The sequence below is a fragment of the Salmo salar genome, chromosome 02 (assembly GCF_965601325.2).
Source record: "Salmo salar chromosome 02, fSalSal1, whole genome shotgun sequence".
NCBI classification, from domain to species: Eukaryota; Metazoa; Chordata; class Actinopteri; order Salmoniformes; family Salmonidae; genus Salmo; species Salmo salar.
In genome coordinates, this window is record NC_138292.1 from 62,454,148 (window position 1) to 62,471,752 (window position 17,605).

At 39.8% G+C, this 17,605-nt stretch overlaps 2 protein-coding genes and 1 long non-coding RNA gene across 3 annotated transcripts; 1 reads left to right on the forward strand and 2 right to left on the reverse strand.

The window, feature by feature from the left end:
- Window positions 1–151: 151 nt before the first annotated feature.
- LOC106586549 (centromere protein K) lies at window positions 152–5,787 on the reverse strand. The gene is made up of 11 exons (XM_014173986.3): window positions 5,630–5,787; window positions 5,036–5,068; window positions 4,794–4,931; window positions 4,633–4,689; window positions 4,456–4,519; window positions 4,286–4,332; window positions 1,853–1,935; window positions 1,655–1,753; window positions 1,267–1,402; window positions 1,012–1,065; window positions 152–703 (listed from the first exon to the last, which is right to left on the reverse strand). The coding sequence occupies exons 1-11, from the start codon at window positions 5,630–5,632 to the stop codon at window positions 548–550; spliced, it is 870 nt and encodes a 289-aa protein (XP_014029461.1). The 5' UTR covers window positions 5,633–5,787; the 3' UTR covers window positions 152–547.
- Window positions 5,788–6,981: 1,194 nt separating this feature from the next.
- LOC106586560 (uncharacterized) lies at window positions 6,982–8,162 on the forward strand. The gene is made up of 2 exons (XR_014381614.1): window positions 6,982–7,141; window positions 8,003–8,162. It is a non-coding gene; the product is annotated as an uncharacterized LOC106586560 (long non-coding RNA).
- Window positions 8,163–14,574: 6,412 nt separating this feature from the next.
- On the reverse strand, window positions 14,575–17,336 carry LOC123730437 (transcription factor LBX1-like). The gene is made up of 2 exons (XM_045707152.2): window positions 16,592–17,336; window positions 14,575–16,110 (listed from the first exon to the last, which is right to left on the reverse strand). The coding sequence occupies exons 1-2, from the start codon at window positions 16,917–16,919 to the stop codon at window positions 15,611–15,613; spliced, it is 828 nt and encodes a 275-aa protein (XP_045563108.1). The 5' UTR covers window positions 16,920–17,336; the 3' UTR covers window positions 14,575–15,610.
- Between the last annotated feature and the right edge of the window lie 269 nt (window positions 17,337–17,605).

The following is a 17,605-nucleotide window of genomic DNA, read 5'->3' on the forward strand; positions in this document are numbered from 1 at the left end:
TGGTACAGATTATCTGTCCTTGAGAATTTCTGTATTTGCAAAAAATATTATACAAGTTCTTATGTACTTGAGTTATAAATTGACTGCTATCAAGATGTTTTCTGTTCTTCGGATTAGAACAAAGTGCTACAGTGAATGACAAATGTCTATATTTTGTTGATTTTTCATTTTATTAAGAACAAATCTGGCATATATTGATACATGGAAATATATACATAATTTAAGGTTTCACCAAAGTATGCAAATTGTGTTCTAGTAGCCAGAGAGAGCAACATACATAGATATTTAACATATAAAAAAAATTCAAAAAGGTTAACCTATTGTGAAACATACAGGAAATAACACTATGTGACCTATCAAGCCACTATCTCAATACATACTCATGATATTACCATACACCTAGCCTGGTCCCAGATCTGTTTGTACTGTATAACCAACACTTATGATCGATGGCATGACAATGAGATGGCAAGACAGCACAAACATCTGGGACCAGGCTGCTATACACGCTGACAAAACTAGAACCAAAATGTCTGACCAGTTTCTGTTAATAAAAGGTTTCCAGGCGGATCTTGAAACAGTCCTCTGGGTGTCTCTGTGCAATGCCGTGGCGCAGCAGCATCTCTGTGTACGGGGGCCAGAACGTCTCGTCTATCGATACGTAGGGATCGTGAGGCGTCTCCAGAGTCTTGTTCATCAGCAGCTGCAAATTGTAACAATGGAAGATAAGGGTTAAGGTAAGGGTTTAAGATGATTATTTATGTTATTGTTCAATTGGAGCAAGAGGTGAGTAGGGATGTTTTTATGCCGTTTGTTGTTCTGTGATCAAGTTGATCTACATTACAAAGATGTGAGTGTAATGTAAGTGTAAAATATAGTCATAGGGTCATAAAACGCTAGACTATAAAGCTGCTACTGGTTCAAGCATGTAGTAATAAAGTAATACAAAATTAAACCAGAGCACCGGGTTGAATAATAAAACACAAACAATGCATGCGAACAGAGACTTACCTCCAGGACTTCATTGAGTGAAATTAGATTCTCGTTCAGCTCTTGAGGAATGTTCTGAAAATGGAAACAAAAATGATACCATCTAGGCTGGTCCCAGATCTGTTTGTGCTCTCTTGCCCAACAAACATAAAAGTTAGCTACACAACACAAACAGATCTGAGATCAAGCTAGATGCAACTTGTAAAAAAAAAAAACTATGTGACCATTGAGGAAGCCCTCCATCAGAGCCACATAATACATCACTAAGACTACCACCTTTTTCTTCTTGTCAGCGTTGGTCTCCTGCGTAGGAAGTGGGAAGTGTTCCGCCAGTACGTCTACCAGGGTCTCCATCAGTCTATCATGGTAATCCTTCATCTTCTGGATCTTCTTCTTGGTGTCCTGCAACACACTGAACAGCAGCAGCAATACTTCCATATTAAAACTCAGGATAGTTTTCAATGTGTTGGTTTGTGTGTCATTTTCTATTATTCAGGATCATATTCATAGGCAGGAAACCAAAGAAAACGCTCCAAAACATAGTGAAACAGGGAGGTACAATCTGAACTTGTTCAATAAAAAAAAACATTTGTTTTTGTTTAGCCTTGTAAAAATTGTATTTACAGTGTGCCGTAACAAACATGTCCCAGTTGTTGTACCTTACCTGTGTTCTGATAACCTTTCGTTTTCCAGTCGCTGTTTGACCACATGTTCAGTGCCTGCCTTCAACACTTCTTTCTTTTCCTCCAACCACTTCTGTTCACTAAAACAGGAACACAGATGTATACTGTCAAATCTACTGTCTCCACATCAACATTCAAAGAGTTGGAGATTTAAAAAAGCAATCACATTCAAAGAAAACCTTTTTAAAGTCTCTCTCAGTGTGTCTCTCTTGGCTTGTGAGCAAGAGAGGACCAACTCCAGTTGTGAATTCAGCTTCTGTAACTGTGGAAGTAGGAAAGAAAAAAGTTTTTGTAAATAAATTTGTTAAACATGAATATGGTTACTTTTCATAAGCATAAGGCTCTGTATAACTATAAAATAGCTGATATCTGAAATGTGTACAGAACCAGTCAAAAGTTTGGACACTGACTCATTCAAGGGTTTTTCTTTATTTGGACTATTTTCTACATTGTAGAATAATAGTGAAGGCATCAAAACTATGAAATAGCACATGTGGAATCATGTGGTAACCAAAAAAAGTGTTAAACAAATCAAAATATATTTTAATATTTGAGATTCTTCAAAGTAGCCACCCTTTTCCTTGACAGCTTTGCACACTTTTGGCATTCTACCAAAAAGCTTCATGAGGTAGTCACCTGGAATGCATTACAATTAACAGGTGTGGCTTGTTAAAAAGTTAACTTGTGGAATTTCTTTCCTTCTTGATGCGTTTGAAGAACATGGCTGAGGTTTTACATTATCCCAACCAATTGTGCTTTTTTTGCATAACTTATTTTATACATAATGTTGCTGCACCTGTCTCTTATGACCGAAAATAACTTCTGGACATCAGAAAAGCAATTACTCACCGCGGACTGGAAGAAACTTTTTCCTTTAACGAGTCCGACGAGAAGCATATACTGCTTCACTGGAACAGGCCCAGATCCCTGTAATTTGCTTGAAGAAAAGACGCAGGAAAAGGGGCAGAAGATCGGGCAGCCTTCTGAGAATCCGTAGGTGAGCGACTAAACTCCCACTGCCATCCGTTCTTTTTTGCAAACGATTAAGATTATCCTACCAACAGGACATTAAAAACTGTAATATCTTATGTTTCACCGAGACGTGGCTGAACGATGATACAGTTAATAGAGCTGGCAGGATTTTCCATGCACCGGCAGAACAGAGAAGCTACGTTTGGTAAGACGAGGGGTGGGGGTGTGTCTATTTGTCAATAACAGCTGGTGCGAAGTCTAATATTAAAGAAGTCTCAAGGTATTGCTCGCCTGAGGTAGAGAACCTTATGATAAGCTGTAGACCACTATCAACCAAGAGAGTTCTCATCTATATTATTCGTAGCCATTCATTTACCACCACATAACGAAGCTGGCACTAAGACCGCTCTCAACCAACTCTAAGGCCATAAGCAAAGAAGAAAATGCTCACCCAGAAGCGGCGCTCCTAGTGGCCGGGGACTTCAATGCAGGCAAACAAATCAGTTTCACCAAATTTTTACCAGCATGTCACATGTGCAACCAGAGAAAAAAATCCTAGACCACCTTTGGTATTACAGACTCGGACAAGGAGAGGTTGAAAATGTCAGTGAAGACACCAGTTGGTCAGCGCATGCTCGGAGTACACATCCTGGTAATCCGCCTTGTGAATGTTGACCTGTTTAAAAGGTCTTACTCACATCGGCCTTGGAGAGTGATGACACAGTCGTCCGGAACAGCTGATGCTCTCATGCATGTTTCAATGTTACTTGCCTCTAAGCAAGCATAGAAGTTATTTAGCTCGTCTGGTAGGCTCGGGTCACTGGGAAGCTCTCGGCTGTGCTTCCCTTTTGTAGTCTAATAGTTTGCAAGCCCTGCCACATCCGACGGGCGTCGGAACCGGTATAGTACGACTCAATCTTAGTCCTGTATTGACGCTTTGCCTGTTGGATGGTTTGTCGGAGGGCAGAGGGATTTCTTATAAGCTTCCAGGTTAGAGTGCCACTTCTTGAAAGCGGCAGCTCTACCCTTTAGCTCAGTGCGAATGTTGCCTGTAATTCATAGCTTCTGGTTGGGGTATGTACGTACAGTCACTGTGGGGACGACGTCCTCGATGCACTTATTGATAAAGCCAGTGACTGATGTGGTGTTCTCCTCAATACCACCGGAAGAATCCCGGAACATATTCCAGTCTGTGCTAGCAAAAAGGAAGACCTGATCTCCACAATCACCCAACCTCAATCCAATTGAGATGGTTTGGGATGAGTTGGACGGCAGAGTGAAGGAAAAGCAGCCAACAAGTGCTCAACATATTTGGGAACTCCTTCAAGACTGTTGGAAAAGCATTCCAGGTGACTACCTCATGAAACTTGTTGAGAAAATGGCAAGTGTGCGCAATGCTGTCATCTAGGCAAAGGGTGGCTACTTTGAAGAATCTCAAATATAAAAAAAGTCAGTTTTGATTTATTCACATTCTACAATGTAGAAAATATTAAAAATAAAGAAACACTTGAATGAGTAGGTGTCCAAATTTTTGACTGGTTCTGTATATTAAAAGGTAATTGCATAGAAATATATTTTTTGGGGAAAATTTTCCAACCGTAACTACTACTGTGGAAGGCAACATCCACATGTGAATTTACCTCCTCTGCTCCAACGACGAGTAACACCTCAGGATTTGTGGACAACACTATGGATAGAAAGTAAACCACATTCTGATGGTACATATCATGCTTATGTCTCAGTCATACAGTATAAGTACAATCAATTAGTTATAAAGGAATTATACTCAGAGTAGAAACCAGACACTCACGTTCTGGCTGTCTTGTCTGCCACTGCTTCAGCTCAGCTGCTACAGCTGTCAATCTATTCACAGACTGTTGGACAAATAACAGATATGCAGCAGATAAGGCAAGATAATGTAAAAAGTACATGCATCACACATACTAATGCTTTCATTCAGCTATAGGGAAATTGGGCCATCTCTGACCTGTTCTTGTGGGTTTTCATCTGAGTCTGGCTCTGCGAGAATGATCTCATTCTGAAGCTGAAAAACAAACAGAATATTACATTTTAACATTAACACAATAACATCACATCGTCCAAAGTTGTCTGTGCAGGACCAAGCTGTCATCGTAAACAGATCAGTACCATCTCTAGCTGGGAAAACTGCTCTTCACACGCGTTAAAAAGTTCCGCCTGTGCAGCTTCCGAGCACTCTGTGTAGAAAGGAATGGCAGGTGGTGCTGGAGAATCCTGGACCTCTGACTCTGTGTCCAGTGGCTGTCCCTGTGACAAAAAAATGTCAGAATTATTAGGACATGCATGTTGAATGGATAAATTACTAATTTCAGTAAATCTTACAAAGGCTCATATTTGGCAACCGTACTTACGTTCTCCTGTTGCAACGTTACCACGTTGGAACTCTGAAAACAAGGAATTCACAATATTGTTATCAACAAGTGGGTAACTACCGAGCTCTGGTCCACGCATTGCATTGGATCTGCACTCTATAGCGTGGACCAGTGAGTATGGCGGAACATTTTCAAAAGTCGTTTGAATCATGTTTTGGGGAAAAATACACCAGGCGCATACAAAGAAATGTTCGTCAACACTCTACCAACATCTTTACTTTGGTGAGTTACGAAAATACCTTGAAGAAATACTAGAAAGTCAGATTAAGTTAACTAGATTAGTAAATTAGCCAGCTTCCTCATCAATTCTAGTGATAATGTCAGACAAAGTGTATATATATTTTTTTTTACTTAAAAGCAGGAAGTAACGTTACTCTTGGAAGAAACATTACAGCTCCTAGGTAGCTACCAAAACCTAAAAAACAAGCAAACGAACGTCAGCTAGCTAGAAAACGTTAGCAGTGAAAAAGATTAGCATATCCGACTGAAAACAAATTAACGTTACAAACAGGAAAACATTCATCAGTTGGAAATCGACAGTTTTCCACTTTGTCAAACAACGTGTCCACCTACCATATTTGAAATAGTTAGCTGGCTTATTTTCTTAAAACGTATAATATTTCACTATATCGTACAGCCACAGATAGATGAGATACAGCTGTCAACTTCACCGCTAGCTAGTTCCCTTTCAAAATACCGCCAGTATTGATGACGTACGTCTGGGCGGAAGTACTTCGTTTGAGAGCGTTAGGTCTGCGTACTGATACGCATATCACTGAGAACGGCGCCATAAGGCAATCGTGTGCAACTGCAGCCCGCATTCGAGCCCCCATTAGTTATTGCATGAACGCAGTTGCACCCTTCTCAAATTAGGGCTCGTGGGGAATTTAAACCTTGAGCGATGCCTGACAGCCAGCACTGTTTTACAGACTGCCGCCCCCAAGACCAGAGGAAATCGCAACAGGGCTGCTTTGCAAGCTAGTCCTTAGCCTCCACTACATCTACATCACCTGGTGTCAAGGGAGGAGGCCAATAAGATCTTTAGGGGCCTCAGCCACCCGAGACGCGGCATGTTTACTCATGTCCCCATAAAAATACATGTTGGAAGACTGGACGAGGTGACTGGCTTCTACCCCTGCAGTAGTTCTACGGCATGTAGAGATTCCTGTAAAAAAACAAAGTGAGCGTATTCAGCAGCTCTGCAGCTGGTAAACAATACACTATCAAACAGTTCCTCACATGCAGCTCATCTAATGTCTTAAACCTTATCTCTTGTACATGTTATATGTGGGCAAAACCAGTAGACTGATAAGAACGTTTATTATAGTACTCAAGAGTGCTGTAAGGAGAAATGACCCTAAATCCCCTATTGCACGTAATTTCTCTGAGGCCGGTGTTGTGTCTTCTAATTTCCTTAATTTTGTGGCTAGAGTCAAATACTTTCTGTGACACACATCAGAGTCAAATACTTTCTATAGAACAAACTTCACGTCAGGATAGCCAACCGAAATGAATAATTCATGTATGTGTGTTATATTAAACATAGAGGAGGGAGTAAAATGTTGGCAAGCAATAAACAGTTCAGAACAATTCTGGCTGAATTATTATCCTTCCATTTTCAAAAATACGAGTCGAATAAGACATGGGAGAGATGAAGAATTTTGGCAAAGAGATTTATTTATAGACTAATACAAAATCAGTAGCGTATTTAGGTACGGGCGGCATCTTGCCGGAGGGCGCCGAAAGGGGGCTTCGCCCAGGGCGCCATACAAGCTAGAACCGCCAAATACACTTGAAACAAATAGCCACACCGAAAACTGCAGACAAAAATGCTTATTAACTTATCAACTGTTTTGGTACTGATATCCAGTGTTAATGCCTTTTATTTATGTTGTCTCTATTTTCTATCTTTCCTTTCTTTAGGCTAAAGTGGCTTCCAAGAAGTAGGACATCAAGGTGAGGACACTCACTGCTGAAGGCACCCACAATGATGCTTCTGTTTCTCTTCATCCTCCCCCTCATCCTTATATTTCATGAGTTGACTACGGCAGGGGGTCTCAAAGTGGGGTCTGCAGGGGGTCCATGGTAAGACCAAAAATAAATAAATAATAATTCATTTTTTAAGTAAATATTAGCAACATAGCTAAACAGATTAAACTAATTTTGGCCAAGGGACCTGTGAAATTAGTTTAGAGGGTGTAATACAATACAATGCAATATTATTCATCTACAAATTACGTTATTAACCCTGGGCAACATGGGCCGTGGGAGGCTCAGAGGAGGGACATTGGTATCCACAGTACACCAGCATTATATATTTTTCTACTAAATACTTATATATATATATATATATATATAATATATTTTTTTATTTTTTATTTTTACATAAAAGCACTGTAATGTAAACTTTAAAACGGCATACATTTCTCTCTGATAACAAGAGGGCCTGAGGTGCTTGAGACTTAGTTCATCTGGCCATGCCCTGCCAAAGTCATAGTATAACTCCTTGTATGCTTTTTTAAAGTTGTGTTCTGATTACAAGGGGGTCCCTGATGAATTTGCTATCAGAAAAGGGGTCCCCACTCCCATAAAGTTTGAGAACCCCTGAGAGCCTCCAACCAACCTGATTTCCATGTGGGTGATACTTCAACCAAGAGAAAGAGTATTACTATTGATGCTACCAGCCGGGATCAGTCTGCAGAGATGTCTACCTCTAACACTGATGACAACATAATGTCTTCACCTGACACCAAGCAGAATAAAAATAGAACCGGATTCTTCACAGCTCTCCAGAGTTTTTAGAAGGAAGAACAAGATGCCTGTCAGTAATACTCATACTATCATACTCTGTAATACTGTTAATCATTAAACTAGGTTGATACTAATATCCCATGCTAATAGCTATTTTCAGAGCTTTTTCTCTATTTTCTACCTTTCCTTTTTCAGGCTAAAGTGGCTTCCATGAAGTGGGAAACATCCAGAAGGATGAGAACATCACCTCTCGAGATGCTCACGGCTGCTGTTTCTCTTCTTTTTTCCCCATCCCTCCTTTCACTCTAACCCCACTCCCACCTGTTTTATCTTCAGTAAATGTCTTTTTTTGCTATTTCAGTTTGAATGTGTTTTATTTATTGAAACCACAGTCAATTTCAAAAGAGGGTCATACCGCGACTCTCTTCATTTATGAATCTCTAAATCTAGAACCAAACCAGGAACACAGGGGTTGCTTGACTTTTTAGTTATAGATCTACGATGATATCACAGTTACATTCTAGCCTACAGTGATAACAATATTGTCAAGGGGAAAGTGAACAGTATAGACATACAGGTAACTGCCAAAATAAGGGAAACACCAACATAAAGTGTCTTAATAGGGTGTTGGATCACCACAAGCCAGAACAGCTTCAATGCACCTTGGCATAGATTCTACAAGTGTCTGGAACTCTGTTGGAGGAACGCACCACCATCTTTCCACGAGAAATTCCATCATTTTATATTTTGCTGATTGTGGTGGAAAACAGTCTCATGCGCAGCTCCAGAATCTCCCATAAGTGTTCAATTGGGTTGAGATCTGATGGATTTCTGTTTACCATGTTAGGTTTAGTCTATGAGACCAGGCTGGCTCTGGTGACTGAGACGGCCATGGCATATGGTTTACATCGTTTTCATGCTCATCAAACCATTCAGTGACCACTCGTGCCCTGTGGATGGGGGAACTGTCATCCTATGGGGGGCATAGCCATGGTAGCCAAAATAATGGCCTACCCAGCATTTTTATACCAGCCAGGTCGTTTCAAGGTTAACGTTGAAAATTGGACGTCTATCCATGTCCTGAGGACGGGAAATGCCTTCATAACCGGCTACTAGGGGTGGTGGATCCCATGACTTAGGATCAGAAGGTTGTATGTTTGATCACACTCGTGGAAACTGTTATTTTTATTTTGGGTTTTAACGCTAAACCAAACTTTAACCATTTGTAAAGGGTGCCTGAACTTTTCTTAACCCTTATCTTCAGAATTTGACATTTGGAGCATCTTCAAAATTGTAAGTTTGGAGAACTAATTCTGCAGTGAGAGCTTGTTGTTTTACACATGCATGACCCTAAGCATAATGGGATGATAAATGCTTCATTAACTCAGGAACCACACCTGTGAGGAAGCACCTGCTTTCAATATACTTTGTATCCTTCATTTACTCAAGTGTTTCCATTATTTTGGCAGTTACCTGTACATATTGAATTGTATGGCTACCAAATATGTACAGTGGCTTGCGAAATATTCACCCCCCCTTGGCATTTTTCCTATTTTGTTGCCTTACAACCTGGAATTAAATTTATTTTTTTGGGGGGGGTTGTATCATTTGATTTACACAACATGCCTACCACTTTGAAGATGCAAAATATATTTTCTTGTAAAACAAACAAGAAATATGACAAAAGAATGGAAAACTTGAGCGTGCATAACTAACTATTCATCCCCACAAAGTCAATACTTTGTAGAGCCACCTTTTGCAGCAATTACAGCTGCAAGTCTTTTGGGATATGTCTCTATAAGCTTGGCACATCCAGCCACTGGGATTTTTGCCCATTCTTCAAGGAAAAACTGCTCCAGCTCCTTCAAGTTGGAGCTGGTGTACAGCAATCTTTAAGTCATACCGCAGATTCTCAATTGGATTGAGGTCTGAGCTTTGACTAGGCCATTCCAAGACATTTAAATGTTTCCCCTTAAACCACTTGAGTGTTGCTTTAGCAGTATGCTTAGGGTCATTGTCCTGCTGGAAGGTCGAACTTCCGTCCCACTCTCAAATCTCTGGAAGACTGAAACAGGTTTCCTTCAAGACTTTCCCTGTATTTTGTGCCATCCATCATTCCTTCAACTCTGACCAGTTTCCCAGTCCCTGCTGATGAAAAACATGCCCACAGCATGATGCTGCCACCACCATGCTTCACTGTGGGGCTGGTGTTCTCGGAGTGATGAGAGGTGTTGGGTTTGTGCCAGACATAGCGTTTTCCTCGATGGCCAAAAAGACCAATTTTACTCTCATCTGACCAAAGTACCTTCTTCCATATGTTTGGGGAGTCTCCCACATGCCTTTTGCCGAACACCAAACGTGTTTGCTTATTTTTTTCTTGAAGCAATGGCTTTTTTCTGGCCACTCTTCCTTTAAGCCCAGCTCTGTGGAGTGTATGGCTTAAAGTGGTCCTCTGGACAGATACTACAATCTCCGCTGTGGAGCTTTGCAGCTCCTTCAGGGTTATCTCTGGTCTTTTTGTTGCCTCTCTGATTAATGCCCTCCTTGCCTGGTCCGTGGGTTTTGGTGGGCAGCCCTCTCTTGGCAGGTTTGTTGTGGTGCCATATTCTTTCCATTTTTTAATAATGGATTTAATGGTGCTCCGTGGGATGTTCAAAGTTTCGGATATTTTTTTATAACCCAACCCTGATCTGTACTTCTCCACAACTTTGACCCTGACCTGTTTGGAGAGCTCATTGGCCTTCATGGTGCCGTTTACTTGGTGGTGCCTCTTCCTTAGTGGTGTTGCAGACTCTGGGGCCTTTCAGAACAGGTGTATATATATACTGAGATCATGTGACAGATCATGTGACACTTAGTTTGAACACAGGTGGAATTTATTTAACTAATTATGTGACTTCTGAAGGTAATTGGTTGCACCAGATCTTATTTAGGGGCTTCATGGCAAAGTCGGTGAATACATTTGCACTTTTCCTTTTTAAATTTTTTTAAACAAGTAATTTTTTTCACTTCACCAATTTTGACTATTTTGTTTATGTCCATTACATGAAAAATCAATTTAAATTACAGGTTGTAATGCAACAAAATAGGAAAAACGCCAAGGGGATGAATACTTTTGCAAGGCACTGTAAGACCACTCTGAGATGCTTGATAGAATCCGACCACTAGGTGGCAGTGGCACCATACTTACAGGAGTAGAGAAACTTCCAAGTTATATAGGAGAGCATTTGGCGAGCGAGTTAGTGTATTTAACCACAAGATGGCAGCCTTTGAAAATGTGTATCTTTTTTACTAATCTAATTCAACCCATCAAACGTCATACATTACACTTTTACATGAAACCTCTCAGAATGAGCAACAGCCTCAAGACACGCACACACACACACATAGAGAATATAGGCCTACTGTATTTGAAATGTCTTTATTATTTTGGAACTTTTGTGAGTCTAATGTATACTGTATACTGTTTATTATCTATTTCACTTGCTTTGGCAATGTAAACATATGTTTACCATGCCAATAAAGCCCCTTCAATTAAAATTGAAATTGAATTGAGAGAGCAAGAGAGAGAGAACGAGAGAGCAAGAGATAGAGAAATTAGGTTTTGTGTAGTGGTAAAGCTCCCGGTTTAAATCGGTGACATTTTGACATCATTAAGATCTGTCTGCTCAGCGGTGTGCCGTCAGAAAACTGGACGGGCAATTTCTGTCTGCTGGAAATAGCTAAGCTAACTCGTTCTGCGTCTTTGGTTTTAATGCAGTGCAGGCAACTCAGCGGCAGCAGAGGAAAGAAAATATTTCCAAGGTTGGGGTATATATTTTTTACCAAGCCTATATGCTCCCCTCCTAAATCACATGCCTCGTGCGATTGATCAACTACAATTTGATTAATATGCAAATGTGAAGCAAACAGTTCCATTTGAGCCTTCAGCGTGGGCTAATTAATCAACAGTTAAAGGAAATTAATACATACATCAATTCTGTCAGGAACATGCTTAGTTCAATCGCCCGTAAAATTGAAGTTTGAAGTATTAACTGCTTCTCAAGGAACGGTATGATTAAAACTTTGGTATTCAGCCCTATTTAGAGACTTTCACTGACAACTCCATACCTGAGTATTTTATCCGATTTTGACTTTTGGTGCAGCTAACTATTTATGTAGGTTATTCTCATGATTTATGTAGGTTATTCATAGAATAGACACATAAAACATGTGTAGATAATGTGCATTATATCTCCAGATAAAATATAAAAGGCTAAAAAGATTGCTTGTACCTGTGGCTATGACAATTTGCTAGTTTGATATAAATTGGCCTATACAAATTGGAACATTGGGTTGATATCAGTTTAGATTGAGAACTTTGCTAACATATATTTATTATTATTAGGCTACAGTTATCATGAGCTTCAGAGATAAGTTATTCCTGCTTTTCTTGTAATAAATGTTTGCACAATGAGGAAAAAAGAAATAGACAGATAAATTAAGGGACCACAGAAGGGGAGGAAAAATAGATGAAAAGAGAGAGAGTTTGGTGGCCAGCCCCATTGTTTCAGCAGGGACTCATGCATCAAACTTCAATTTTCCGGACGATTGAATTAGTGATTTTTTTCCATCTTGAACTGAAATACACTTAAGACCAACGGATTAATTACCAAGAACTGGTCCCACTGACTGTCGTATTAGTTATCGCCTTGACAACCGCTCATAAAATAAGCAAGTGAAATCCATAAACTTAGCCTGCCTTAACACTCTCCTCTCTCCCCGACCATAAATATGCTTTATTCAGAATAGGCGTGAGTGATATAAGGAGGTGGGGAGAATTCGAGCACGTTTTTTTTTTTTTTTCATCAAAACCGCAGGGGGTTTATTTGGCGACCACGCGCGTAGTCAAGTCAAGTAGCCCATCAATGCTCGCGCCGTTGTTTGTGTGGGTAGCCTTAGCCTTTGTGTGTGTTCGTGTGGTCATATAGCCTACCCATATCCAAATATTATTGGAGAATCCTACAGTAGCCTAACATTGTCATCGGAATAAAATTGTATGTGGTCGTCCAGCTAATTAATTAAGGCTTTGAGAATAGTCTGCTGCGTATTATTCAATTCTTGTCAAACCGTCAGTGTAAGCCCATAAGAATCCACCCTTTTTGTTGGTTGTGTTGAGAGTTCCTCCAAAATTATTTCAGTCAATAATTTACTTTATATAAGTAGCTTACGTGTTCCCATTGTAATAACAATGTTATTGAATATTGTAACGATTTATGATTATTTTTATTAATTTTTTTTAGGGAAGCTTAATTTGAAATTCAGATCAAAGTCCAGACACAGGTAGGTGTTCAATGTTAATAAGGCAAATATAATTATAAAAAGGCTAATTGAAAAATAACAAATATAGAAATCATTATTATTATTTTTATTAGCATTAGCCTTTTTGGCCATTTATTTTAGTAAAGATGAGAAGCTATAGACCTACAAATTGTATAGATCACACGTTATAGGCTATAATAGAGTTGGATGATAAAACTCATGCAAACAGCTTCCAAAAAGTATTGAAAAGAAAAGCCCTCTTTAGCAGCATCAATCCCCTTCTTAAAAAGACGGAGGGTGAAACAAGGCTCTTCTAGATCAAAAAGAAAGCTTTTCTTTATGACTTTTTCTCACATCACCATGTTTTCAGCTTCATTAAACTCCGCAAAGACAAAAGAAATAAAGAGAGAAGAAGAAAAAGACATGAGAAGAAAAGCAACGAAAGACTCCTTTTAACTAGACTTTGGCATAACTGTCACACTCTAAACTCTTTATGACTCGGGCTACTTAACATGAAAAACACTTTCACACAAAATGTGCCACATTTTGTTGTTTAGAAAAACGTTCCTGGACAAAAGTCAAACATATTATTTCAGGGCCTAAAAAGGGAAGAAAGACAAGTGGCTGGACAAAAAAAGAGCCATTTTCATTGTAATTCATTGACTTGTTCCAAATGCCAGGCTAAAAAGGCAAAGAAAAGAGGCTAGACATTAATGGTCGCAGATGCCCTCGTGAAGAGAAGGGCCTGTGTATGCATTACGGCCTTTGTTCGCGGGGAGTTAAACAGTTTAAAAGGAGGGTTAAGTCAATCCATCAAATTGTCTGAAATTGTGAGGAAAATTCAAAAACCATATGGCCTCCAAACGTTTGAGTCCTTTTTGTGCGGTGGGACACACTTGTCTCAGCATTGCTGCCTGCGGGAGACCGGGCGGGCTCCATTGTGACTTGTCACATCGGGGAAGGCATCTCATTTGTCCCCAGTTTTCATGCTTTACGCTCAAAATTATGGCCTCGTCCCGCAGCCCCGCAGAACAAAAAAACACCCATAAAGGCTCAGGAAAACTGGCCCAAAACTTTGTGTTTTTGTGGCATCCCAGACCCTCTTTTCTCCCCCAGCACCAGATTTGCGATTCTCACATAAATTTCGTCCCGAATGGGGAAACACGTTGCCGGGTCAAGAAGCCAAGACACGCATTTAGCAGTTTGAAAGAGAGTGAGATGGCTGAGCCACAAAATGTTTCGAGTATCCTCACAAATGGGATACAATGGAACAAAAAATATTGAAGTATTATAAGGGATCATGGTTGCTAAATAGGCTACTCTAAACGTCCATAATATAGGCCTGCATTGAATTAGCTTCATAAAGGATTTCAGTCCTCCCCCTTGATTCTGCATATAGTCACCATTTTTTCTAGGACTAAATATCGAAATTATAATCTATCAGTATAATAATGACATAAACAGCGTTTTGAGAAAAGCCATTTTATTTCCATAGTATATACATTACAGAATGTGCATTGGTTTTCAAATACTGTCCTGATTTTAGAAAGGCACTTACAGGTGTACAAAACATAACAAATCTATTCAACCATAGAGTACTCTATTGTATCCAAACAAATGAATATATTCCTACGGTCCAGTAACTGTAGCTCCATGTCGAAATATCAGCGCAGTATTTTGTATTTTTATAACCTTTGTTTGATCATTTCTCTATAAAACGCATAACTTGGTTTTTGATCCTTTGAATTTGCCTTTCGTATCATGCAATGCAGCATAATGATTATGGTTGGTGTAATTATGACTAGCTAATTATGTAAACGCTGTGTACAAACGGTCTGAACTCGAGTAGACCTATATGTATGATAAGGGATATCTCAAAAAATAAACAAGCGATATAATTTAAATGGAAAAATAAATAGATATGATCAACAAAACAAAACATGCATTTCAACATGCAAAACCTATCGAAAATATTTCATAAAACTGACATACTTTAAGCATATGACATAGTGTTACATAAATATGAACAAGGATCAATGTGTGCGTGTGTGTGTGTGTGTGTGTGTGTGTGTGTGTGTGTGTGTGTGTGTGTGTGTGAGAAAGAGAGAGATAACTAAAATACGTGTGTGAGTGTGTGTGTGAGAGAGAGAGAGAGAGAAATAACTCAAAGAGGTGTGTGTGTCTGGTAGACAATTACATGTTTCAAAATAATAGCATTATCTTTAGTTCTGATTACGAAACCTATATTGCTTTCATTGACATTTGAAGACAAGAGGAAACTGTCCGACTGCTGATGAATACAATTGAATATAGCACTGCATAGGCTATTTGTTGTACTGTTCATGCTTACTGTGAATATCTGTGTGCCGATACAAAATTCACAACAGACTAGTAAATGTTCTGAGATGATGTACGAATGTCAGCAGGGGAAAGTTACAATCGTAGTAAGGATTGTTACTGCTTTTTGTCGTCATTTTTGTATTTCATTATCCCACTGCGCAATCAGTCATCCACATCAATTTCTAGGTCTTCGTCGTCCTCTGAGCATTCTTTACTTGTTGTGTGGTCTGAAAATGGCGACAGGGGGGACATCCGCAGCCTGCGAGCGAGCGAGTACTCTTGTCCGCCACTCTGCGCGGGAGAATCGGCTCGTGGGTGATGTCCGAGCGTTCCGTTGGCGCATTTCTCGAGGTCAGCGAGCTTGGCGAGTTTCTCCAGAGGTACAATACCGTCACCTATAGTTTTGGCCGACTCCACGTCGGCCTTCATCTCCTCCAGATCTCGCTTTAGTTTGGCTCTCCTGTTCTGGAACCACGTGATGACTTGGGCGTTCGTTAGACCCAATTGTTGGGCGATTTGGTCTCGGTCAGCGGGAGACAAATATTTCTGATACAGGAATCTTTTCTCTAATTCGTAGATTTGGTGGTTGGTGAAGGCAGTCCTGGACTTCCTTCGTTTCTTCGGGGTGTTTCTTTGCCCAAAGAGAGTCATTCCGTCTCTCCCTGCCCAAACAAAGATAAAATGTTAAGTCAGTGATATGTTGGTGTCATTCTCATGCTGCTAAGGCATTGGCTCTGCAGGGCGTTGAACTCTGTATTTAAACATTTTAAACATATTTTTGAGATATTTGACCCCAAATCAATGATCATTTTTAAAATAAGTTATATTGGCCTATATACCAAATATAAACGTAGACGTAATGTTATGCATTCATCATAAAGAGAACAATTGCACAATTCCAGCTGGTAAATTCATGAATAGCCTCTTTTTCACCTTTCCAAATTACTCACAGAAGAGATACAATGTAACATTTTCTGGCAAACAATCTTGTTTAAAACCTAATGTTCAATGCCTATTTTTAGATACAATATTACTTCATTATATTTTCACAGATCAAATGAAAAATAATAAAATGTGCATTGCAATGTTATGAAAGTAATATCGATATAATGATTATAAGTCCATAAATACCATCATATTTACCTTCAGCTGCTTGTAGCACGCTAACTTCGAGCCCCTTGAAGGTTTTGCTAGCTAGTTCTTCCAGGGCGCAGAGTGGTGAGGTTTGTGTGAGCAGTGCCCGGTTGGACAGAGCAGAGATGCTGGACGAACGGTGCTTCTCAGCCGATGAAATCAGGTGTGCTGTCCCACAAATGGTGTAACTTCGTTTCACGGAGGGTTTGTTGAGAATGTCTTGGATACTGAAAGGTGTCAGTGGCTTATTCGAGTTTGCAGGCGGAGGAAGATGGTCCAACGGACTACGCCTCCTATTCTCGACCGCATCACATTTGGCGACTTCTTTGGATGTCATTATTAGTGCGTTAGTTGTTACGCAAGCTAACTTTAAAAATGTTTTTGAATCGCTAACAAGGAAAACAACAAACACAGATATCAAATAATATCGAACCCTATCGAAGAAACAGTCACATTACAGTCACCAAATGCACGCCATGGCTGCAAACTTTCTTGCAAAAAGAAACATAAAAAAAGCCCTCCTAATTCCAAACCGGGATATCTTCTTGAAAGTATTATTCCTCAAAAATACGTACAGACAATCCGAAGGAGAACTGTGCCTCCCTGAAAATGGCGAGGTCCAAAGAAGTTGCAGCAACAACTGACTAACAAGTTAATATTGATTAGGACGTAATCAATTATGTCCCCACTGGCACTTTCGCCCTCTCCCTTTCACTCTCTGACTATGTTGCAGTCCAGTGCAGGGCTTTTGCGAGTGGGATGCTCCCAATAATTACAAGGCATGGTTTGAAGGAGGAGGAGCCGGTTGGAATTATAACGGGTTGCGCTCTTATCATCTTTGGGTCTAAATTAGTCGTGGGGTGAGATACCAGAATAGGCCTTACGGTAAATGAGCAAGAGAGAGTGTGCAGTCAATGGGGGATTAAATCGCATTGCGTATTTAAGTATAGTATTACAGTAATAAAGTATGTGTGATTTTTTTGAAGATAGATACTTTGAACGTTTCCAATGTGAATATTGGAA

Coding starts and splice junctions, on each gene's coding strand:
- LOC106586549 (XM_014173986.3), bottom strand. Junction 4,520..4,632: donor ATGAAAACCCACAAGAACAG/GTCAGAGATGGC, acceptor TTTGTCCAACAG/TCTGTGAATAGATTGACAGC. Junction 4,333..4,455: donor GCAGACAAGACAGCCAGAAC/GTGAGTGTCTGG, acceptor TTCTATCCATAG/TGTTGTCCACAAATCCTGAG.
- LOC123730437 (XM_045707152.2), bottom strand. CDS start 16,919: ATGACATCCAAAGAAGTCGCCAAATGTGATGCGGTCGAGAATAGGAGG. Junction 16,111..16,591: donor CGTGCTACAAGCAGCTGAAG/GTAAATATGATG, acceptor TTGTTTGGGCAG/GGAGAGACGGAATGACTCTC.